The sequence below is a fragment of the Ursus americanus genome, chromosome 16, assembly GCF_024610735.1.
Source record: "Ursus americanus isolate L20-20 chromosome 16, mUrsAme1.1.p, whole genome shotgun sequence".
NCBI classification, from domain to species: domain Eukaryota; kingdom Metazoa; phylum Chordata; class Mammalia; order Carnivora; family Ursidae; genus Ursus; species Ursus americanus.
Window position 1 is genome coordinate 26,153,137 of NC_142142.1, and position 27,171 is coordinate 26,180,307.

Below are 27,171 nucleotides of genomic sequence, written 5' to 3' on the forward strand. Positions count from 1 at the left end.
TCTTTGATCTGTTCTGTGTTTTTTGTTTGTTTTGTTTTGTTTCTATTTGGTTTATTTATGCTCTAGTCTTTAGTATTTCCTTCTTTCTGGTCTTTTTGGGATTTGTTTGTTCTTCTTTTTGTAGCTTATTTAGATATAAGGTTAGATGTTTTATTTGAGATTTTTCTTGCTTCTTGAGGTAAGCCTGTATTGTTACATACTTCCTTTTTAGAAAACTGCTTTTGCAATGGAATATTACTCAGCTATCAAAAAAAAACATTTCTCAACATTTGCTGCAACATGGACGGCACTGGAGGAGATAATGCTAAGTGAAATAAGTCAAGCAGAGAAAGACAACTATCATATGGTTTCTCTCATCTATGGAACATAAGAACTAGGAAGATCGGTAGGAGAAGAAAGGGATAAAGAAAGGGGGGTAATCAGAAGGGGGAATGAAGCATGAGAGACTATGGACTCTGAGAAACAAACTGAGGGCTTCAGAGGGGAGGGGGGTGGGGGAATGGGATAGACTGGTGATGGGTAGTAAGGAGGGCACGTATTGCATGTTGCACTGGGTGTTATATGCAACTAATGAATCATCGAACTCTACATCAGAAACCAGGGATGTACTGTATGGTGACTAACATAATATAATAAAAAAATTTAAAAAAAAGAAAAGAAAACTGTTTTTGCTGCATCCCAAAGATTTTGGATTGTTGTGCTTTCATTTTCATTTGTTTCCAGGTACTTTTTGATTTCTTCTTTGATTTCTTGGTTGACCTATTCATTGTTTAGTAGCATGCTATGTAACTTCCATGTATTTGTGCTCTTTCCAGATGTTTTCTTGTGGTTGACTTCTAGTTTTATACAGTTGCGTTCAGAAAATATGCATGGTATGAGTTCAATCGTCTTGAATTTGTTGAGGTTTGTTTGTGGGCTAATATGTGATCTATTCTGGGAATGTTCCACATACACTTGAAAAGAATGAGTATTCTGCTGTTTTAGGATGGAATGTTCTGAATATATCTGCTAAATCCATGTGATCCAGTATGTCATTCAAAGCCATTACTTCCATGTTGGTTTTCTCTTTGTTTGATCTGCCCATTGATGTAAGTGTGGTTGTAAAATCCCCTACTATAATTGTATTACTATTGATCAGTTCCTTTATGTTTATTATTAACTGTTTTATGTATTTGGCTGCTCCCATGTTGGATGCATAAATCTTAAAATTGTTATATCTTCTTGTTGGAAAGTCCCTTTTATTATTATATAGTGTCCTTCTTGGTCTCTTGTAATAGTCTTTTTTTTAAAGTCTAGATTATCTAATATAAGTATTGTTACCCTGTCTTCTTTTGACATCCATTTGCATGTTAATGTTTCTCCATCCCCTCACTTTCAATCTGCATGTCTGTAGGTCTAAAATGAGTCTCTCATAGGCAGCATGTAGATACATCTTGTTTTTGTTTTTTGTTTTTGTTTTTGTTTTAATCCAGTCTGTCACCCTATATTATTTGATTGTTTAGTCCATTTCAATTCAAATTAATTCTTGATAGATATGTATTTTTTGCCATTTTGTTACTTGTTTTGTGTTTGTGTTTGTAGTTTTTCTCTGATCTTTTCTTTTCTTGCTCTTTCATGGTTTGCTAGGTTTCTTTAGTGATATACTTGGACACTTTTCTCTTTATTCTTTGCATATTTATTACTGGTTTTTGATTTGTGGTCACCATTCAGTTTAAATATATGATGTCATAAACTACATTTTTTATTTTATGAATCCCTTGATTTATTTTTATAGACAGACTTAGTTTTCATGCTCCCATTTATGGTCTTTCCTTTCCATTCAAAGGGTGTCTTTTAATATTTCTTGTAGAGCTGTTTTATTGGCAATGAACTCGTTTACCTTTTGTTTGTCTGGGATACTATCTCTCCTTCTATTCTGGATAGGATATTCTTAACTGCAGATTTTTTCCCTTTCAGCACTTTGAATATGTTGTGCCATTCCCTTCTGGGCTGAAGTTTGCTGAAAAATCTTATGGGGTCTCCCTTATGTAACTTTCCTCTTTTCTCTTGCTGCTTTTACTTTTTTTTCTTTATCACTACATTTTTTTTGCCATTTTAATTACTATGTGTCTTAGTGGGGACCTCTTGGGCTGATTTTTGGGGGGATTTCCCTGCCTTCTGAATCTGGGTATCTGTTTTGTTCACCAGATTAGTGAAGTTTTCAGCTATTATTTCATCATATAAATTTTCTGCCCTCTTTTTTCTCTCTTTTTTTTCTGGCATTCTTATAATGCAAATGTTGCATTACGTTTGATGGAGTCAGTTCCCTAAGTCTATTCTCGTTTTGCATAATTGTTTTTTTCTCTCATTTCTCTCATTTGCTCAGCTTGATTTCCATTACTCTGTCTTCCAGATCATTAATTCATCCCTCTACTTCCTCTAACCTGCTATTTATTACATCCAGTGTATTTTTAATTTCATTTATTGTATTCTCCACCTCTGATTGGTTATTTTTATCTCATTTAAGGGTCTTGCTGATGTCCTCCACTTTTTTTTCTCAAGGCTGGTGAGTATCTTTATGATCATTATTTTAAATTGTCTGTCAGGCATATTACTTGTCTTCATTTTGCTCAGGTCTTTTCCTGTAGTTTTATCCTATTCTTTCATTTGGGACATAGTCTTCTCTCTCTTCATTCCGTCTAACTTTGCATCTGTTTCTTTGTATTAGGAAAGTCAGTTATGTCTCCTGCTCTTGAAAATAATGGACTTATGAAGAAGAGTTCCTGTAGTGTCATGCAGTGCAGTGTTTCCTGTTCCCCAGGTCCTGGTGCTTGTGGGAATGTCTCCTATGTGTGTAGTGTGTGCTTTGCTGTTGCATCCTGAATACTTTTTTCCTTTTGTTCATGTATCTATAGAGGTTCTCTTTGCCTGCTGTTTGGCCCCAGTAAGGGTGGGGCACCCCAGTAAGGGTGGGGCACGTTTTAACAAGGTGCTTCCTAGTCTACTTGTGAATTGAGACCAGCTGCTGCTGCCAGAACAGAAACCTTGTGATATGTGTGGGTCAGGAGATGCATTATTGGAGGGGGTTTGTGCTCGTCTTCTGTGGGAAGGGCCCTGAAGAAAGGAAACTGAGTATAACTGAGAATGGCAGATCTGCCAAAGTGTGGGGTGGAGGGGGTCTTGGTGTAAGCAAGTTAGGTAGGGAGTGTCAGAGCAGTGCTGGTTCCCCACAGGTAACCCCTTTTTTATGCTGGAGGGTGGGGGAGAGAAATAGTGCCTACCAACTCCTTGTTCCTGGAGGGGTCTTCCTGTGATCCATGCCTTTCTGGGACAAGCTCTGAGATGAGTAAATAACTCACTCCTGCATGTCACAAGCATTTTTCAAACTGCTGGTTCTATGCTGTATCTGCACAGGCTGCTTGCTGTGCTGTCTCTTTAAGGTCAGGGACTCAGCTTCCTAATGCCCTTCTTGATCTCCCAGAGCTGAGCCCACTGATTTTTAAAATTCTAGGCTTTAAGTCCTGCTAGTTGTAAGAAGTCATGAAATTTGGTCCCTCTCACTTTTAAAGCCAAATGTATGGGGAATTGTCTTCCCTGTATGATGGTCCGTTTCTTACCCTTCTCTGCACCACCAGCTTTTCCTGACTGTGGACACCCATGGTCTATTTCACTCCAAACTGAGTCTTCACTCTTCCTACCTTCTTCAGTGTGGGCTCTTCTTTACCTTTAGCTGTGGAGTTTGTTCTGCCTGTCTTCTGGTCATTTTCTTAGTTATTTATGCTGATGTGTTATCTAGTTGTATCCATGAAACCAAGTGAGCTTAGGATCATCTTACTCTGCCATCTTACCCCCCAATCTCCATCTTTAAATAATTTAAAAGGAACAACTGAAAAATTGCCCACACTTGTTTTGAATATATGTCCATGGTAATTATCATGTGCTATTCTCATGGGCTCTTAAACATTCTATTTTGTTCTATTTTATTTACCACTTTGACAATAGATTTTTCTGTGTTCTCTCTCAAAAGAGAAAAATAAATATCTGCTACTCACATTTTAATTAAATGAAGATCATATGTGTAACAAACTGCTATATTGACATAAGTTACAGCAAAATGCTTAGTAGAAACAACATGTCATAACTTTTGCACATTAATCTAGTGAAAACATCTAAACATCTTTTTTTTTTTCAGATTCCATGCTTTCTCCAAACATGAGGATTAATTGTTTGTAGATGCACAAGTCATACACTCTCAATTTATTTTCCTAAATGTGAAGAGTCCATTTAGAGTTATGGAATATGAGTGTTTAAGGGAATTGAGTAAGAATCTTTGTAATGTGCCAAAAAATATAAGTGGGCAGATCTAATCCCAGTCTTTTCCTTGAAGTCTTTGGTATGAATTGCTTAATAAATGTGCCAGAAGAGAGTCCCAGAAAGATCTCTGATGAAACTATGATTAATATAAGCTATGTTCTATACAATAGAGACTCCTGGGCATTTTTTCTACCTCAGTGTAGTTCAAGATTTGTTAATCAGTCCAAATATCTGTAACCAGGCTTTGGAACCTTCAGGGCAATCTGAGTCTGTCCTGCCCCTAAAGAAAGCAGCCATCTTTTCCCTGAGGCCAGATCCAGATACCTGCAACCTCTGACAATTGTGTGGGCTTGCCTTTTTGTCTGGTTTATCCAAACCATCCAGTATATTTCCTTAGAGTAGCATTCAATACATTTTTATTAAAAGAATAATACCCATGAAATGCTACCAGGAGGTTTATATGTCAATAAGGAGAGAACATCAAAGGATATGTAATGAGTTTATGAAAGGCACTGAAAAATTTTATTTTTCTCCAATTACTGCCTTGAAACATCTCCTGTTGATTTCCCTTCTGCCCTGGATGACATTCTCAGTGGGGTTCCCAGCTTTCTGTACGCTTCAAGTTATTAGAACAAGGTATTTTTGGGCAGTGGGGACTAATTTTTAGAATCTTAATATATCCAGCCCTGCCATGACCAAAACTTCAGTCTCTCATCCTTCTTTTCTTTAGATTAGGTTTACCTTATGGCTAGGGAAACTGTGCTAGGAGAAAGGGGGTATTTTTTTCCTTGGAGGCTCCTTATAATCCATCATGCAACCCCATTTCTACTCTCTGACTGATAGATTACACTTATGTCTCCCTCCCAGTTCTTTTTTTTTTTTTTAAGATTTTATTTATTTGACAGAGATAGAGACAGCCAGCGAGAGAGGGAACACAAGCAGGGGGAGTGGGAGAAGAAGAAGCAGGCTCACAGCGGAAGAGCCTGATGTGGGGCTCGAACCCAGATCGCAGGGATCACGCCCTGAGCTGAAGGCAGATGCCTAACCGCTGTGCCACCCAGGTGCCCCTCCCTCCCAGTTCTAACCCTTAGAAATCTACCCTCTTTTTTTCTGCCTTGGCTTATCTCTTTCTGTTAAGTTGCATTGGTTAGAATCCATCAAGAAGACCCAAAAATGGCTACTTCTGCAAAATTAACTTCTGTCCCACAGAAAGTTCATGAACATTTGCTCTTCCAAATGCTGGGACTTAGTGTATTCTTTGTGACATTTTAATCTCATTTGATCTTTAAGGATAACTCTTATCCACCTCATGACTTTAAAAAGTAGGGGTTAATTTCTATGTCCTTATACTACCATGTCATCCACCCTCAAAGTCTAGGGAAAGAATGCAAGGTTTTCCTGAGATTTTTCTAACATGTTCTGCTCCATTGTTTTTTTTATATAATGGACATCTGAATTTCTGTAGCTTAGAAAACATTTAGCAGAGAAGTGAGAGGTGTATTTTCTTCTTGCAGACAGTCCAACTACCACAAGGGGTTTCTATAGACCATCTTTTTTTGGCTTATGGAAATTATCCTCTTCCTTTCCCCTTAGGGGAAATGAAAGCTCAGTCTACTTTCATCAGCTTTATATTGTCTGATGAATTAATTAATTTTTTTTTTTACTTCTCTTGAGTTTCTTTAAATTTCTAATTGTTTGATTATTTAGGAGGGACCACATTTGATATCTTAATTTAATTATTTTATTTTATTTATTTTAATTTAAATTTCGGCAGAGTTAAAATACATTGACATCTTTCAGTAAATAACACATGGGCATGTGTAGCACCATTCTTTCAAATATGAGAATACTTAGTATTTATTGTTCTAAACTTTAAGGCTTTAGTAAAATTCTGAGGTGATTGGAACACTGTTAACATGTGGAAGATAATTTAAAATAATATAGTTTAAGCCACTGTATTACAGAGGAGACAATAACTTGCCCAAAGTCCTAAAATCCATGGCAAAGTTCAATTTACTACACAATAGTAATTCTAGGCTATTCTCCCCCAAATGCACTATTTTTCTTTCTGGGAGGAATCATTTCTCGAAGCTAATTAGGAAACTATATTTAAAACAATGTTCTGAACAGACAGAATAACTTCACAGAAAATAATCATCTGAATTTATGAAGAGACCACTTTATATGATTTTAGACCTGATGGTTTTTTAAAAAAACTTTAAAAAAATTTAAAACTTTTAAACTTTAAAAAAAAAAACTCCTTCAATGGAATCCAAAACATATTAGGTTCTTGCCATTTTATGCTCAATAATGAAAAAGCAGATTCTAGTGTATTACTTTTTCTTTCTAATTCATTGCATTATATTTGACAATAACGACTGTTTATTTCTTAAATTCAATATTCCATCGTATTTTGTCATCTTTAATTTCAAACTAATCTACCTTTTTAGTCTTAATTTCTACTGATGGCTCCACTTTTCTCTCACATGCTGGTTCAAAACAGCAAACAGAAACATCTTTTACTCTCTCCTCTCTTATCCTTCTCATCAAATAAGTGTCAATTCCACTGGGTGTGTCTATATACTGTTTTTAACCTCCAACCCATTCTTTCCATTTTCAGTTCTTCTATCTATAACTATTCACCTTTCTCTTATTTGGTAATCCTCTATTATTAAACATCCTCTCTTAGTAAAATGTGATAAAAATAAAATAGAAAACACATAACTACTTCTTAAAGTCCAGCTTACAGAATCAGATCTAATAGGGGAAAAGCATTTATATCATCTGATTGAGCAAGCCCTTTGATGCTAAAATTATCTTTACATAATGATCATTTAGCTCATGCTTGAACTCTATAGAGAACAAACAGAGTTAATTCTACCACTGAGCAATCTGGCTTCTTAGAATGATCTTTTAAAATTAATTCTACTTCTTGCTTTTTGGTATTTTGACTGGTTTGTCCCTTTGGATATTTTAAAATAAATCTAAGCTGCTCACATACGACAAACTTTCAGCTACTTAAAAGATAGCAGTTGTATGTAGTATTACCTTTGGGATTCTGACTTTTGAGCCAAGATTCCTGCCTATTTGTCATTTGACAATTCTTTCTTGCTGTGGGAAATAATAAGCTGATGTATCTCACTAAGAGATCAGGATACTCAAAGTGATATTTCTTTATGATAGTTAAGAAAAAAGGTTATTTTTTATATTTTAACTTAATATAAAAGTCTTTATATCTTGTTCATTCCATGAGCAATTATGGTTGCCTATCATTAGGCAATATACAGAGGCCTGATCTCAATGTCCCAAATAAAGAAGACAATCTGCAACTGAAAGTCACTAGTATTAATCAGGATATTAAAAAGGCAGGTAAAATCACCTTAAAAAGTATGAGAAGAATATATGTCCAGAGTTCAACTACAGAAAGGCTTTTTACCTGACTCCCTAAGACATTTATATATTGGAGTTCTGAATGTATTTTACTCATTAGCTTTAAAAAAAGCAACAATTAATTGATTCAGGGAAGACCTTGCAAGAAGAAGGTCTTCCCTGAATCTTCCTTCAAAATTTCCTCAAACATTAGCTTTAATATTTAATTTAGTTCTCATTCTTTTAGTTCCTCTTATCATTTTCATTAGAATATGTTTTCAAGCTTTTCCTTATTGTTTTGCTTTCCCTCCAAGAAATACACTCCTGTTTATCTATGTTTCTATTATATGATTAAGCCTGGAACTGAACATAATCCCATAGTCATTGTTAGCATGATAGATGCAAAGTAGATCTTACCTCTCCCATGTTCTTGACATTGTTAATACAGCTGAAGATACTAGTTGTTTTTTTTTTTTTTGGTTGGCATATCCCATTGCTGACCCATAATCAAATCAATAATTAGTCATTGAATACCTATTGTCATCTTTTCTCTTGCACTTTTTTTTTAAGAGAGAGAGAAAGAGGTGGGGGTGGGCAGAGCAGAGGAAGAGGGAGAGAGAGAATCCCCAGCAGGCTCCACACCCAGTGTGGAGCCCAATGTGAGGGTTGATCTCACAACCTGAAGATCATGACCTGAACCAAAATCAAGAATCAGATGCTTAACTGACAGAGACACTCAGGCACCCTTTATAGACTTTTGAAATAGCAACCATTCTCCCTGCTTACATTCTCGCCCAAGTTCTACAATCTATTTTCCATAAAGCATCTAGCATGATCTTTTAACAAGTTATCAAGTTATATCTCTGCTTAAAACATGATTTGGTCATTGCTTATTTACAAATTTCACTCCTTATGACTCTTCTTGTCATACACTCTCTTTATCTGCATAGGTTCTTCTCTGTTATATATTGGTTCTTCTTCAAACACAGTAAGTGCTTCCTTCTGAGGGCTTTGACATTTGCTTTCCTTTGCTGCTGAAACACTTTCTCTCAGATATTCACATGGCTTGCTCTTCCACATTCATTAGATGTTTCCTTAGAGACCTATTTGGAGTGATATTTCTTGCCATCATATGTAAAGCAACACCTTGCCTACCCCATCACCATACACATCACTTATTATCCCTTTACTCTACTTAATTTATCAGAGTTACCCGGCCGACCTTGTGTTACTTTGTTTCTTACTAAATTGTCTATCTTTTCTCCTAGAATGTGAGTTCCTCAAGGATGCAGGTTTTGTCTGTCTTGTTCACTGCTGTATCCTTAGTGATTAGAATGATAGATAGTAAACACCAAATTAATATTTGTTATATTAGCAGATAAACAAATGATTTGGGCTAAAAAATATTTGGAATTTATTAGGTCACTGGGATTGGCCTTTTGTCTTTGTAATCTCTGTCCATAATACAAAACATCTTTGACAAATTACTTATGCTACTCCCACGTGGAACTTTTTAGCCATATATATGATATTTTTTGGAAGACAGGCTGAACCATAAATGAAACAAATGTTCCATCTTGAATTCTACCGAATCCTTTAAAAAAAGCCACCAAACAAGCAAAAACCAGCCCATTACTTCAGGGTTATGGATCCAGGGGCGAGGTTGAAATAGTTCTTGCTCAATTTAGGCATTAGACAAAAATAGCTCTAGGCCAGCAAAGGCATTATCAGTTAATGCATCTTCTGAATTATTATAGAAGAGCAAGTAGAGAGGCATACAAGTCAGGTGTCCTCTTGGAGACCTTCAGAACATTTTGAAAGAAAGTCTTCCAGACCTACATGCTGTGTGAACATGTATAGCTTGAGACCTCAGATGCCTGATCAAAGAATTTGATGATGGAAAGATTTTATTTTATTTTTTAACTTTTTTACTTTTTTTTACTGATTTTTTCCCTCTTTTCTTTCCCTTTCTTTCTTTTTTCTTTTCCTTCCCTCCTTCCTTCCTTCCTCTCCTCTCTTCTTCTTTCTTTCTTTCTTTCTTTCTTTCTTTCTTTCTTTCTTTCTTTTTTCTTTCTTTCTTTCTGCCTATTTTCACAATCTCCTGAACTAAACTAAGATAATTGCTACTTCTTTAACCCAGAACTACAGGTTATCCAAAAATACCTCAGTTTAGTTCATGGTATTAGATGATATTAGGATGATCAGGTTAGAAAATCCAAAATTATTCATTATTTTTGGAGGTTTTATGACCAGAAGTTGCTATAACCAGAAATATAGCTTATGCCTCTCTTCACAGAAGAAGAGAATCAAACAAGTAATTAATCATTTCCTTTCATTTATTTAAAAATAGATACCCATGCTTATAGAAAGGATAATTCTAGGTCTTTCGAAAGAAACATCAAATAAAGCACACATTGCCTCTGTTTTTATAGAGCAGATAGTCCTGCTTTTTTTTTATTTAAGCATATAAAAATTATAATTGCAAATATGCAAGTACCAAAAAGAAAAGATTATCACTTAAAACCGTATTTATCCCTGATCTGGCCCATTTGGATGGTTCTGCCACACTCTAAATCCGCAGGAAGGGTAAGCTCATGCTGTAAGCACAAACACCATCATAAACACATAATAAGATAACTAAGTTCTCTTATAATTTTTGTTAAAGTTACAGTGAGAATTAGCATGGAAAGCATTGTTTTCAAATGCTAGAAAAAAGTATTGTGGTTGATAGATGTATCAAATAAGTATCACCAAATATAGAAATCTATATATTCAAGAAATATGTAGTTGACTTGGTTGGCTGGTAGCAAAATAATATTTTCCCAAATAGCTAAAATAAACTTAATCCTTCTTTAGTCTCACAATTAGTTATATATAATTCATTTTGCACATGACATATTTCAAATTTTGGATCCCAACAGGCACGTAAATTTTATTTAAAGTCAAGGGGAACAGGATTTTTTTCTGTATTTCTTTGCATCTCAGTTGTGTTCAGCTTGTTTGGGTTCTCATGAATGTAATTACCTCTAAATTTTATAGGCAGAATAGACCTGTATTGAATTAACATGATATAGAAAATGTAGCTGTTTTCTTGCTGACAAATTATTCAAATTACTAAACAGAGGCAGCTTCTCAGAAGTTCATGCTAAGCAATAAAACGATCTTCACCATAAATAGACATATTTCACTCTTTCGTTACTGTAGTAGAAATTTATCTCTGCTTGACAAATGATATCGTGAACATCTGTTCACAAGTTCTTGTGGACAGTTGATTCAATATGAATTTTCTGAGCATTATTTTACAATAATAAAAAGAACTAGTGTTCATGGTTAATATTTTATCAGCAAATATTTATCATTTTTGAAAATAATAATTTCAATAAGAGTCAGTCCAGTTGAAGAAGCGTGAGATAACTTTCATGGCACTTTCTAGATTATAAAACTTTGATATATTTTGCTTACTCCTTAACCAATAATCAAGTGGAAAACTTTTAATTTTTCTCATGTAAGAGAAATAATCATTAGCTGACCTAATAAATTAGTTAATTCTCTCTTTACTCTCCAAGACACTGAGAACACATATTTATTCTCATTTCTCTGGGATGTTGAATCTGGCTCTCTTAGGTGATGGTTTCCCTTTTTATATCACTCTAGGAATTGCTGATAATTATAGATAACTCTTAACATTTTCTTTGCCTTTAAGATAAAAATAAATAAAACTAAATTCACATACACTCCCCCACCAAACAAACCCCCACTTCCACTAACAAGGGGAAATTAAATTGTCTTTTGATTAATTACAGTCTAATATAACCAGTGCAGAGCTGATAAGAATCAACTTGGTTTTTTTGCACTGAGGTAGCCTCTATTATCATCATGGCTTCCTGGGGGACAAATACAATATGCACATATATAATTTCAAAATGATCACAGAGGAGCCATAATCCATTTCTCCTTCTCAACTGCAGAAGGCCAATCAGACTTAATATTAACAGGCACCTGTTTTCTGTAACACTTCTTTTCTCATTTCCTTTTAAAGTTCTTAGGCAGTACTAGCTGTCAGTGACAAAGTTCTATGCTATTACCCCACTGCCACCAAGAAGAAGGAGAGTATTTGTATAAGCTTATCAATGACAGACATTCTCTGTTGAATAGTATATCATCTTCGTGGCAGAAGGAACAGACTGTCATCTGTCCAATAAAATGAATTTAACTCAATGAAGGAGAATGAGGTGAGAGTGGAGGGGAAAATGTATGCTTTTTTGGTTGTATTTAAAGCAGTACAGCTTACATCAGAACCATCTGAAAGTAATTCAGGAAAAAGGAAATACATGTAATTACGTCAGAAGAAAGTGTAACTTTGAGAACTGAATTTTCTCTCTTGTCTCCACTCCATGTTGTCTGGTATGTTGAAATCATTGCTATAGGAGGCAGCCTTCTCATTATTCTTCCACTAGTTACCATCTATGTGTTATTGAGTATGTGATAGAGCCTCTCTGAGCCTCATCCCTATTGAGAACAAATAATATTTTACTTGCCAAGTTGTAAGGAATCAGGCCACATGATCTGCAAATTATTTTTAATCCTATTTTTTTAATTTAGTGAAGGAGATTTTTTCAATGTAAACAAGCTATAAATACATCTAGTTTTAATCAATCTAATTAAATATTTTTTAAGTCTATAACTTTGATAGAAATCCATAAGCAGATTTGGAATGTTGAAAACAATATGCTGGTACTGGGGAATAAAAAAAAGAATGCTTTTTCAAAATTCCTCAACCAAATGATCCTTCAACCACATGATGATGTGGGTAATAATAACTGCATTGTAGTGTATTCTAATAATAAATAATTAATATTTGTATTTGACATATTTCACATGCACTCTCTCTCTTAAGCTCAGTGTCCCATCAAGCTGTTTTATATTTCACAAAAAGAAACACATTGTTAACGATTATTATTATAATACATATTTCTAACTGTAAATATTTTAAAAGAAATTAGAATAATTACTAGCCACATTCCCTTTGTACATATATATACAGAACTAGGTTATACTAATCATGATTCCTCCCCCATTTTCATACATTCTATCATGAAAAGCTTAGATTTTATTCAAGTGAATTTATTTTATATTGATGAACATAATTTTGCTGAGTTTTAAAGTTTTTTTTAAGCTCAGCTAATGAAGTTAGATCACAGTATTCTCACTGTCACTGTATCTCAAATAAGGATACAAAGAAATCTTTCATCTTCCTTATTAACTAAAACAGGATTATTATTTTCATATAAAATATTCATAGATATAAAAAATTATGTGGTAGAGCTCAAAAATGGGCATGGGCATATATTATTGCTATATGCACACTTTATTTAAGACACTTTGTTGAAGTATAAGTGATACACAATAAGTTGTACATATGTCATGTATACAACTTGATAAGTTTGGAATAAGTATACATCTCTGAAACCATCACCACAATCTATACCATAAACATATCCATCATCTCCAAAAGTTTTGCCTGCCCTTTTAATTTATTATTATTTTTATGTTATTTATTTTATTTTATTTATTTTATTGTAAGAACACTTAAAATGAGATTTACTCTCTTGGAAAATGTTTAAGTACGGCACTTATTTAAAGAACCTATAAAGAATCTAAAATAGTCAAACTCATAGAAGCAGAGAGTAGAATGGTGGGTGCCAAGGAGCTAGAGAGTGGGGGAAACAAGAAGGTATTATTCAACGGGTACAAAGTTTAAATTATGAAAAATGCATAAGTCCTATTGATCTACGGTGTAGCATAATGCCTAAGTTAATAATACTGTGTTCGATATCCTTACAGTGTGCTTTTGCAAACTACTCTCTTAAGAGGTGGAATCTACTTTTTTGCTTCCTTGAATCCTGTTTTGGCCTATGTGATTTGCTGTGGTCAATGAGACAATAGCAAACATGACACAAAGTCTTAAGAAGTGCTTGCAAATTGGGGTTTATCCCTACTTTTGCTTCACTTATCTGAGCAACTGAGTGAAAGAGCCTGGGCTAGACTGCTGGGAAATCAGAAACATGATCAAACCATACTCATTAGCCTTGCTAGTGGGGGCCAATTACCGGCCCTGTGAGACTGAATACACTAGCCAATCCTGCTCTTTCAAACCTCATGGGGACTGCAGAGATCAGCTAAACCTGCCCAAACCAGAACAACCAAACTGACACTCAGAATTGTGGGGAATAATGTTTGTTTTGTGTGTGTGTGTGTGTGTGTGTGTGTGTGTGCACGCACACACGCACTACTGAATTTAAGGATGGTTTGTTATGCAGCAAAAACTAGTGCAATATACAACCAACATGTATATTACGTATTCTGTGGATTGAATTTCTGTAAATAGTTTCTCTAGGGTTAAAACAGGTCCACCAATGTACACACACACACACTTTTGAATTTCTATCTTTTTGAAGTTATCTGACATTGTTTCTTTTGCTTGGCTCAACTTCTCAGAAAACAAACTTTACAATAAATATCTAATTTTCCTCCTCTACTAACCATTTCACAACTCACTGTCATAAGATTGATGATTCCACTACCTAACTAAAGTACATACTTTATGTAGATACCCTTAGTTTATATACAATGTTCTTTTTCTATTGAAGGATTTTATCTATTGCAGAGTCACACATTACATTTAGTTTTTGTGTCTCCTTAGCCTTCCTCTTTCTTTGATAGTTTCTCCAGTATTCCTAGTTTTTGATGACCTTCAAATTTTTGAGGAGTACTAGCCAAGTACGCCATAAAATGTCTCTCATTTGGGATTTGTCTGATATTTTTCTCATGATTAGACTGGGGATATAGGTTTTAATGAGGAAAATCACAGAGGTAAGGTGCCATTCTCATCATATCATATCAAGGGTAAGTGCTACCTTTGCTGATGTTGACCTTGATCATCACTGGGTTGAAGAAGGTATCAGTTTTCTTCCTGGGAAGTTACTTTTCTTATCCTCTTTTTTCACTCTGTATTCTTTGGAACAAGTTTCTGTGGACAGCCCACATTTAAAGGAGGATGAAGTTATAATCCACTTCTTTGAGAAAAAAGTATTTTCATAAATTATTTGAAATTCATCTACATGGAAAATTTGTCTATTCTTTTGATTATTTATTCATTCACTTATATCAATAGAGGCTTATGAGTAATTATTTTATTCTTTGGTCTATAACTCATGCTTCCTTATTTTCTTGCTCAAAATTTTCCATTTTGGGCCATTGGGAACTTTTTCAGTTGGTTCCTGTGTCCCTTTGACATACCTGCCTCATTGTGTTTGTTTTTGTTTGTTGTTTTGTTTGTTTTAGCACTTCTTTACATTTTGTTATTATAAGATACTCTAGGCTGGTCAAGTACACTTCCTGCCCTAGTCCTAGAGTTAGTCCTTCTTCAAATAGCCCTGATCTCTTCCATTGGAGAATAGTATTAGAAACCAAGATCTCAGCACTTAATGTGTTGGTTTCTACCAAAGTACATTGCTTCTAGACCATCTCAAATGACAGAACATGATATATGTGTGTATACCTAGCCACGTATATATACTTATTTTATGTAACCATCTGTATCTACATTAAGCTGAACATGAGTTCATACTGAAGTCTCCAATGCTAATCCATTACCACATAGATCATTCTATCCTCTTGCTTATCTGTAACCTTCCCCTCCAACAGTGAGAAACTTGGCTCCCACCATCCACCATTATTGACTTAATTGTTCAATTTCATGTATACTGGGTTTAGAGTTGCTAGTAATAATATTAACTAGAGCATATTACCAAAGTACAGGGTTTTTGGTGAGGTTTCTTTGTGGTTTTTTTTCTTGCTTTTAGTTTTGAAGATTCATTTCCATAGTTACTTAAGTTATTACCCTTGTCCCCCACTGCCCTAAGCGAAGTTGCTTCATACATTTGTAATATAGTTGGATTTTTTGTCACATTCTGCCTTTCATTCTAGGATCCTTTAACCTCCTAAATTATTATTATTTTTTAATTTGTGTACATTGGTGTTTAGTTTGTGCTAAAAAGTTCTTCGATTTTGATAAATGTGTAATGACATGCATCCACCATTACAATATCACAGAGTGTTTTCATCACCCTAGAAAATATCTTATCTTCATTCATTCATTTAATCATCCCCTTGTCCCAAACTCTGGCAATCAGCAATCTGTACAGTTTCTATAGTTTTCCCTTACCAAAAGGTCACATAAATGGAATCATGCAATATCTAGGCTATTCAGACTGGCTTCTTTCAATTAGCAATATTCATATAAGATTCATCCATGTGTATGCATGGCTTGATCATTTCTTTTTATCATTGAATTATATTGAATTATATGAAATTTACAGTTTATCCATTCACTTATTGAATAGCAACTTAGTTGTTTCCCACTTTTGATAATTATTAATAAAACTCCTGTAAACTTTTCTGTGAAGGTATTTTGTATGTGCATACATTTTAAAATCCGGTACATGTTTAGGAGTCCAGTTCTTGATTATATGGCAAGACTACTTAGGTTTGTAAACACAGCCTAACTGTTCTCCAAGGTGGCTGTGCCATTTTGTTTTTCTACCAACAATGAATAAACATTCCTGTTTTCTGAATCCTCACCAACAATTGATATTGCTTTTACTTTTTGTGTCTATCTGGATCTCAACCATTTTGATATGTGTAGTGGTACCTCACCACTGTTTTACTCATCAGTCTGTTTTTAATATAAGGCTGTAGATCACTATACAAGTTATCAATGTTTCTTTGATTTTAATAACCACTTTTTAGACAACATAGGGTTGTATAAGAGTTCTATGTTTCTTAGTGAAACACACCCAGGATAATCTAGTCATTAAAAAAAGAATAAGTAAAACAAAGAAAGAATACAGTCTTGGACTTCTCTCATTTCTTTGATCAGTTTTTCTGGTTCAAATAGCAGCAACAACATAAAATATGTTCATGACCCATAGTTTAATTACCCTCATTTTCTGTTAATAGTAATCAGGTTACTACTAAGCCAGGTAGGTCTTATAATGTGATATTTAGAAACAAATAAAAGCAATAACCAGAGAAAGCCTAAAGAATAAAATACCAAATAATAAAATAGTGAAGTGAATATTGAATATAAGTATTACCAACTAACAAAAGCATTAGAGCTGTACTTCCAAAATAATTTGTTAAAATAAGAAGATAAAAGAGAGTAATTTTTTAAATATAATTATCTTTGATAATTGATCCTTACAAGTATCTAATCAATTTTTTAACAGATCTCTACAGTAGAAAAGATATTAATCTGTTTTTAAAAATAACTATTACATATAGATGTTTTATGTTTAGTGCTGATAATTAAAAACTTAATCTCAAAAATAAATAAATAAATAAATAAATAAATAAAAACTTAATCTCACATAAAAATGAGAATATCCTTTGTTTTCAACTTTTTTTTTTGAAATTGTCTATCATATCTAAATAGTAACATACCTCCAGACTTAGCCTTGTTACTCTTATCTTACAATGTTTCATTTCGCTCTATGGAGACAGCAACACCTTGATTACCTTATGAACTGTGAATCTAGTGATTGTGGACCCCACCTCAGACTGAGTATTTTCATGTTTCCACAACCAGAGTATAATACCTCATCTGAAGTGACTATTTGGGAGGATAATGTGCCAGTACAAGAAAATAAGACTTTGGAGTAATGTTAATTACCATCCTCCCTCCAAATATCATTGTCAAATTAATAAAAAACAAAACAAAACAAAAAACAAACACCAGATTGCAGTTACATTTAAATTTTGGATAAAATAAAATATTGCATGAAACATTCTAGAACTAAAACAATTATTTGTTGTTTATTTGAAATTCAAACTTAACTGGACATCCTGTCTTTCATCTTGCATGCCTACCTCTATTCCCTTCACTTAATTTAATTTGAGGAAGATGACATTGAGACAGTAAAAGAGAAATAAACTGGATCACTAGGGAAGATGCTAATACTGTACAGAAAGAAAAATAGGATAAAATATTTGAAGAGTCTTCACTTCTTTTTAAAGTAACCATAATATTGATGAATCAGGGTTTTCATTTAACTTTTAATGCCTCTTGTTCACATTTTCTTACATTTTCACATTTTCAAAGATGTGTCTACCAACACTTTCTAGAGGTTTCATCTTACCTTTCCTGTCTCTTCTTAAACCTGTTTTTTCTCATAAGCAGTGTTGCTCAATACATAATAATAATAATAAATTAAGAATTGCTTTTTGTCTTTGCAGTTAATTACTAGTATTTCAACAAAAAAGAAGCTTTGATATATCTTTCAAAGGCATTCAAATACATGTAAATATGTTATTACATTTAAACATGTAACATGCATTTATAACTGAAATAATAAATTAGTCTAAGTTGAGGATTACCTCTTTGCTTTTAAAGAAGACTCATTCATCATGCATAGTTGAAATTACACTGATAGAACTTAATAAAACAACATAGCTATTGAGTTAAATCAAATTAAGCTATAAATGTTACATGTATAAACATTTAAATCATCATTACAATTTAATTTCTAGACATTCTTAAAATAAAAACTTATGATATATTAATTTTTAGCATTATGATAGTATTACTCCAAAGAAGATAAACCACTCTTGCAGAGCAAAAGATATTATTTTAGATCCAATATATAGAACAATAAGATTGATCAAAGCAAAGTTAGAGAAGCTAAGACAACCAAACAAATTCATTGTGTTGGGGATGCCTTTAAATGAGTGTGAGTATAATAAATACGACATGATTCTGTCTTTCTATGGTAAAATTTAGCATTGTAATGAGACATTTTTACAATTACTTGCTGTAAATGATAAATATATATATTTCCAAATCTTCCAAAGGCTAATAATGGTTTACATTGTAAATGAAAGTCAATGAGGTGGAATGGATACTCATTTTATTAACATTTATATAGTATTTTTCTAGGTACCTTATTATATTGAATTGTATATGACTTTTTGCAATGCTAACAAAAGTTTAAGAGTTGTTTTCTCTTTCTTTTGTCAAAAGTATGACTTCTGATATAAATTTAAATGAAAACCTGAGGATATTTTGTAATGAAGACTTCAATATATTTTATTTGATATGTACAGCAGGATTCTTACCTGAAAGACACCCAGCTACTGACAGAAAGATAATTATTTTCCAAGAGGAAGTCATCCTTTGTTACTAGGATATCTTGTGTCTCAATGTGTTTAGCAGCTCTGATGTTTCTTCATTAAAGAATGCCCTGTTGACATAAATAACAGTTTCAAAAACTGAGAAAACAAAAAAGTAGACAAACACAAACCAACTCAAAAATATCACTGTAAAATGATAATTCCTTTTATTGCAAAGGTCAGATTAATGTACACTTTTGGATATTGACAACAATAATAAAATTCCATTAAAATTAATCTAATGCACAACACAAAAACTTCAGTGAAGTGATAAACCTTCCTTTACACATTTATTTATATTGAATACTCCCTTACAGAAAATAAAAACATCAGGTTCTAATGGGGATGATTTTTCCTCACAAGAAATGTACAATAGCTATATTTATTACATTAGACAAATTATTGCACTAGAAAAATAAGGTAGAAAAACCAGTTACATTAATATATACTCCTCTGGTCTAGAACATAACTAATGATCAGTTAGCCAAGTGATTTTACACATTGTGCCTGTAGCTCATCGAAACCTTCATAGGAAATTTCATCCCTTAATTATTGTCAACTGCCTTTGTTTATAACTCCTGTGATTATCTGCACAGTGTTGTATTTCCTTGGTTTGATATTTCTCTCAGCATCTTTTGCTAACCAGAATCTAAAGGAAATATTTTTTTAATATTTAACATTTTTGTCTAATAGCATTTTTATAATAATGATGAGTATAGCACATTAGTTTTTGTGGACATTGCTGCTATGAACATTGTCCACAAAAACTAACATCTTGAACAAACTCAATAAAATAAGTAACTAAGGAAATGCTATAAAAGTAGATGTGTATGAGGTGACTGTATAAAAATAAAAACTTTCTAGGATACTGTCATCAGACCACTATAGCTAAATCGTGGAAGGAGCCGAGATGCCCTTCAACAGATGACTGGATTAAGAAGTTGTGGTCCATATATACAATGGAATATTACTCAGCTATCAGAAAGAACGAGTTCTCAACATTTGCTACAACATGGGCGGCACTGGAGGAGATAATGCTAAGTGAAATAAGTCAAGCAGAGAAAGACAATTATCATATGATTTCTCTCATCTATGGAACATAAGAACTAGGATGATCGGTAGGGGAAGAAAGGGATAAAGAAAGGGGGGGTAATCAGAAGGGGGAATGAAACATGAGAAACTATGGACTATGAGAAACAAACTGAGGGCCTCAGAGGGGAGGGGGGTGGGGGAATGGGATAGGCTGGTGATGGGTAGTAAGGAGGGCACGTATTGCATGGTGCACTGGGTGTTATACACAACTAATGAATCATCGAGCCTTACATCGGAAACCGGGGATGTACTGTATGGTGACTAACATAATATAATAAAAAATCATTAAAAAAAAAGATATTAGTTTTTGTGGTTTTAAAAATATTTTGTTTTGTTTTCATAGAACAAAATGCTCTCACTTTTGGTGCACTCATATGTCATTAACCTGCATAATGTTTATTTGAATTACCTAATTATATCAAAAGTACAAACTTCATAAACAGAGAGCATAAACACAACTGAATCTTGGTAAGTATGCAACTTACATAGTGGCAGTGAGGAAACTAGAGATAAGCCTACTTAACCATCAGCATCTAACTTATTCTGCATTATTTTTATTTATGGACACAATAAAGAGTGTTACTTGGCAAATTAGAAGAGTGGAGTAAAAGTGTTTCTACTCTAATTAGCATGTGACAGGGCTACAGTATGGCTACCTGGATGTAAATTTTGGTAAAAGAAGTAAAATAATCAAATATATATATTTCTGTGTACCTTATTCTTCATCTCAACCCTGACTCTTTACTAAAAATGGAGCAAGTGGGACTTTTGCTTGGAAATATCCTTTAAAGGCTAAACAAGGATAGGACGGAACTCAAGGGGGAAAACGAAACAAAACAAAACAAAACAAACAAACAAACAAAAAACATTAAAAAGATTTTATGGGGAATTGTATTTTATATCTCCTTGAAATGCCCCTGAATAAAACAACGGACAACAGACAATAAGATGCAACAGAAGATCTAGCAGAGGGATGCTTGGGTGGCTCAGTCTGTTAAGTGTCTGCCTTTGGCTAAGGTCATGATCCCAGGGTCCTAGGATCAAATCCCACATGGGGCTCCTTGCTCAGTGGGGAGGCTGCTTCTCCCTCTGCCTACCACTCCCCATGCTTGTGCTCACCCTCTCTCTCTCTCTCTCAAATAAATAAATAAATAAATAAATAAATAAAATCTTAAAAAAAAAGATCTAGCAGGAAAAAAAATTAAAAGTAAAGAAAAGAAAACTATTTGTGATGGTTTTGTTATGTTTGCTATCATATATCCCTGAGGACCAAGCAGCAATGCCAGGAAGAGAGACGTCTTGCTTTCAAACACAACCAGAATGAGTTATGATATTGTGAGTCACAAGAAAATAAATTACACTTTTGTCTCCTGGACAAAAGACTATGAATTGTAGATAGAAGATGGAGTTCATAGTGTTTACGTAAATGTGGAGGTATGGTTTTCTACAGTGTGTGGTTAAATATGGTTTTGGTCTATTTTCCTCATCCTTTAAGTCCAAAAAGTTCTTTTGACCTCAACAGAACCTACTCTATGGGAAGGAAACAGTAAAGATTTAAGAAGGAGTAGCACTAGTCTTCTGAGACTTCAAGCCAACTTTGTAATTTTAGTTTAGGCAAAAGAGTAGAGAAAAATATAGCTCAAGGTATTTAATAATATAGAGCACACTTAATAGAGATGGGAACCAGAAAAGAAACAACAACAACAACAACAACAACAGCAAACAACAAGAAAAGCCCTCAAACATCACTCTAAGGAACTGGTGCAGAAATATTCCATGATTCCCATCACCTGGTGATTGGTATAAAGAAAGTGTAAGACAGAACCACAACCTATTGCATCTGACACTTAACTCCATGTAAATTCTGACAGGACTCGTGTTGTGTTTGGATCTTGAATACCATTCTACGGCCAGGTAACAGAAGATTTCCCTTTCCAGTAATTTGGAAACTAGACATGACAACAAAGCTTCCTTCTTAAAATAATACAAAGTATAAAATACTTTTAAATGTCTCAATGAATTAGTTCAGGTAGAAAAACTTACTAAACAGCAAAATGAGATAAAAGCGGCAAGCCGAGAAATGGAGCTAACTTTCACGGTTAAGTCATTTATCAAATCCCATTGAACTTCACCTTGGTGTTCATGGCTTCTCTGAGAGTATGGGAACCAAAATCAAAGCCTAGGGACCACAAGGGTGAATGTTCAAATAGGAAACTACATATATCTAGGATCCCAAAGGGTTTCAAAATCATAGTTGGGGTGAACTAGAAACATCCCTCCAGAGAGGTACTCTACCCACAGAGTAGGAAAATAAAAGTTTCAGTCTGTTGGTGGTAATGCAATCTGGTGCAGCCACTCTAGAAAACAGTATTGAGGTTCCTTAAAAAGTTGAAATCAGAGCTACCCTGTGACCCAGCAATTACACTACTAGGTATTTACCCCAAAGATACAAACGTAGTGATCCAAAGGGGCACCTGCACCCCAATGTGTATAGCAGCAGTTTCCACAATAACCAAACTATGGAAAGAGCCCAGATGTCCATGGACAGATGAATGGATAAAGAAGATGTAGTATATATATACAATGGAATATTACTTGGCCATCACAAAAAGAAATCTTGCCATTTGCAATGATGTGGATGGACCTAGAGGGTATTATGCTAAGTGAAATAAGTCAATCAGAGAAAGACAATTTTCATATGATCTCATATGTGGAATTTAAGAAACAAAACAGGATCATAGGGGAAAACAAAATAAGATGAAATCAGAGAGGGAGACAAACCACAAAACTCTTAATTATAGGAAACAAACTGAAGGTTGCTGGAGGAGAGGGGGTGAAGGATGGAATGGGTGATGGACATTAAAGAGGGCATGTGATGTAATGAGCAATAGGTATTATATAAAACTGATGAATCACTGACCTCTACCTGTGAAACTAATAATACATTATATATTAATTAATTGAATATAAATTAAAAAAATTTAAATTATCAATTTTAAACCATGAGACTAGATGGAAAGAGAAAGTAAAATTTCATTGTGAAAAATTCATAGTCAATATTCACACTACATACAGGAAAACAAGTCACTATGAGTGACAGTCAACAGTAAGAATAAAAGTCAGAATCAGACTTGCAAAGACTTTAGATGTTTGACATTTCAGACACATATTATAAAACAAATATATATGATTTGTTTTTAAACATAAAGGAATTTGTATTATAAAAAAGAAGAAACAAAGATAAAGAAATTGTCTAGATTGCAGGCCAGAAAAGCAAAATATGAAAGGGAGGCGCTTGGGTGGCGCAGTCATTAAGCGTCTGCCTTTGGCTCAGGGCGTGATCCCGGCATTCTGGGATCGAGCCCCACATCAGGCTCCTCCAATGGGAGCTGCTTCTTCCTCTCCCCCTACCCCTGCTTGTGTTCTCTCTCGCTGGCTGTCTGTTTCTGTCAAATAAATAGATAAAATCTTTAAAAAAAAAAAGAAAATATGAAAGGAAGGTAAATGGAATGGGGGCTATAGTAAGAATATATTATAAATCTAATCAGATTTTCAGAAAGAGAAAGAGAATGGTATGAAGCAACGTGTGAAGAGAAAGATAGTTACTAAATTTTTCCATAGCTGATTTACCAATTTTAGCATTCAGAAAGATCAGAAAAAACCAAGAAGAATAAACAACCAGTAAAATTAAATGGAAATGCTAATCACCAAAGACACACACACACACACACACAAAAAAAAAAGCCAGAGAGAAAAAGAGGCATTAATGGCAAAAATAGGAAAATCAGACTATCTGTTGACTTAATAGCAATAAGGGGATCCAAAAAGATTGGAATAATGTGTTGATGAGAAATAACTGTCAATATATAGTTCTAAAACTAGTGAGAGTTTCTCTAAGGGACAAGAGTTAATTAAAGCTCTTTTCACTTATTCAAAACCTGAGAGGTCAATTATAACTTAATAAATCTGGGGAAAAACTGAATTTGTCAAAAATAAATCTTTACTGAGAATAATACTTAAAAATTATATTCATAAGATAGATGAAAAAAGTAATTGCAGAGGTAATCTCTGAAATTAATAAAGGGAACATAACAGAAGCTAAATCATAATGTTTAAAATATACCAAGAACTGTTGCTTTGGAAACTCATTTAACACATAGAATTCTATAAGATAAAACTCTTATTCTCATTTTAAAGATGGGAAATCTGAGATATAGAGAGGTTAAGTAAATATTTGAAGATTACACAGCCATTGAGTAAACTTGAGATTTATATCTAGACAGTCTGGGTGCAGACCATGACTTCAAACAATGCACTCTACTGTCTGAAAAATAATAGGAAAAAATATGGTATGAGGGCAAATTTAAGAAAAGACTGCCTTAATGGGTCTTAGTAATAATTTTTTGCATATGACACCTAAAGCACAAACAACAAAATAAAAGCAAAAATAAACAGGTGAAACTACAACAAACTAAAAATTTCTGCACAGCAAAAGAAGCCATCAATAAAGTGAAAAGACAACCTACAAAATGGGGAAAAATATTTGCAAACCATATATCCGATAAGTGGTTAATATCCAAACATAACTCCCTCAGCTCAATAGCCAAAAAACAAATAACCCAGTCAAAAACTGAGGACAGGACATAAATATACATTTTCCACAGAAGATATATGAAGGACCAACACATATATGAAAAGATGATCAGCATTCACGGTAGCCACCTGCACTGGTGAGCGGTTGGACACTCAGACGGCACACACGAGAGAGCAGACTGAGACCATGAGCCAGGGAACGTGCGACCAGATTGAGGGCCAGAGCTTTGGAGAGCGAGGGGTGACTGGCGGCTGGCGGTATTAGAAACACAAAGGACAGAGATGCGCTGGCCCTGGAAGTGAGGGCTGGGAGGCCAGGTGTGAGGTTTACATCCTGGGATGCTACAGGGTTGAGCAGCACCAACAGAAAGAGAGTTAAAGTGGCCAGAACATCAGTGGAGAATGGGCCGCGATCCCTCTGTTCTGAGACAGAGGCTGACATTCAGCCACTGCTGCTGACTCTCAGAAGAGGCACAGCAAACTGCCAGGGAAAGCCACCAGAGAACAAAAGCCTGGAAATACCAGCTCACAGTGTGCCCATTCCCATCCCCCCTCGCAGGGGACACGGAGACTCTTCCCAAACAGGGTTGCCTGAGTATCCAGGCGGCAGGCCCCTCCCCCAGAAGGCAGGCTGAAAAATCAAGAAGCCCACATTCCTAAGATCCCTATAAAACAACGGCACATGGTCTGGATCCCAGTCAATAATTTGGGCTCTGGACAACCTCGCAAACTCTCCTCATCAGAATGACGAGAAGGAGAAATCCCCCCCCCCAGCAAAGAAAAGACAATGAGTCTGTGGCCTCTGCCACAGAACTAATAGATATGGATATAACCAAATTATCAGAAATGGAATTCAGAGTAACAATGGTCAAGATGATGTGTAGACTTGAAAAAAGTATTAACGAAAAAGTTAATGAGAATATAGAATCTCTAAGGGAGGAAATGAGAGCGAATCTGGCAGAAATTACAAATTCTATGAGCCAAATGCAATCAAACTAGAGGCTCCAATGGCCAGGGTGAATGAGGCAGAAGAATGTATCAGCGAATTGGAGGATGAGTTAGTAAAAAAAAAAAAAAAGCTAAAATAGAACCTGGACTCAAAAAAATCAATGCTCAAGAATGTAGGTTACGGGAGATTACTGACTCAATGAAACGTTCCAATGTCAGAATCATCGGCATCCCCGAGGGGGTGGAGAAAAACAGAGGTCTAGAAGAGATATTTGAACAAATTGTAGCTGAAAACTTCCCTAATCTAGCAAGGGAAACAAACATTCGTGTCCAAGAGGCAGAGAGGAACCCTCCCAAGCTCAACCACAACAAATCTATGCCACGTCACGTCATAGTGCAATTTGCAAATATTAGATCCAAGGATACAGTATTGAAAGTGGTCAGGGCAAAGAAATTTATCATGTACCAAGGCAAAAGTATCAGAATTACGTCAGACCTGTCTACACAGACCTGGAATGAGAGAAAGGGTTGGGGGGCACTTTTAAAGCTCTTTCAGAGAAAAACATGAAGCGAAGGATCCTTTATCGGGCAATCAATTCAGAATTGATCGAGAAATAAAGACCTTCCAGAATCGCCAGTCATTGACCAATTTTGTAACCACGAGACCAGCCCTACAGGAGATATTAAGGGCGGTTCTATAAAAGTAAAAAGGCCCCAAGAGTGATACAGAACAGAAAGTCACAATCTATAGAAAGAAATACTTTACAGGCAACATGGCATCATTAAAATCATATCTCTCATTGATCAGTCTCAATGTAAATGGCCTAAATGCACCCATAAAACCCCACAGGGTTGCAGAATGGATAAAAAGACATGACCCATCCATTTGCTGTCTACCAGAGACTCATTTTGAACCTAAAGATACATTCAGACTGAAAGTAAAGGGATGGAATACCATCTTTCACGCCAATGGATCTCAAAAGAAAGCTGGGGTAGCAATTCTCATATCAGACAGATTGGATTTTAAACTAAAGACTATCATTAGAGACACAGAAGGGCACTATATTATTCTAAAAGGATGTATCCAACAAGTGGACATGACAATTATAAATATATATGCTCCCAACAGGGGAGCAGCAAGATACACAAGCCAACTCTTAACCAGAATAAAGAGACATATAGATACAAATACATTAATAGTAGGGGACCTTAACACTCCACTATCAGAAATAGACAGAACACCCATGCAAAAAATCGACAAAGAAACAAGGGCTTTGAATGCCATACTCGACGAGTTGGTCCTCATAGATATAATAGAACACTACACCCCAGAACCAAAGAATACTCATTATATTCTAATTCCCATGGAACATTCTCAAGAATAGACCATGTTCTGGGACATAAAACAGGTCTCAACAGATACCAAAAGACTGAAATTATCCCCTGCATATTCTCAGACCACAACACACTGAAATTGGAACTCAACCACAAGGAAAAATTTGGAAGAAACTCAAACACTTGGAGACTAAGAACCATCCTGCTCAGGAATGATTTGATAAACCAGGAAATCAAAAATCAATTTAATCAATTTATGGAGACCAATGAGAATGAAAACACAACAGTCCAAAACCTATGGGATACTGCAAA

General features: G+C 34.7%; 1 protein-coding gene across 5 annotated transcripts in view; it reads right to left on the reverse strand.

Annotated features, from left to right (window-relative positions):
* The window catches only part of CNTN5 (contactin 5), a 1,325,220-nt gene that overhangs the window by 770,348 nt on the left and 527,701 nt on the right, over positions 1-27,171 (reverse strand). For all 5 annotated transcript variants that reach the window (XM_045790825.2, XM_087868224.1, XM_045790823.2 and 2 more), the window contains one exon: positions 18,838-18,962. In XM_045790825.2, coding sequence (XP_045646781.1) covers positions 18,838-18,892 — 55 coding nt within the window. In that variant the 5' untranslated portion in view covers positions 18,893-18,962. The remainder of the gene's footprint in view (positions 1-18,837; positions 18,963-27,171) is intronic.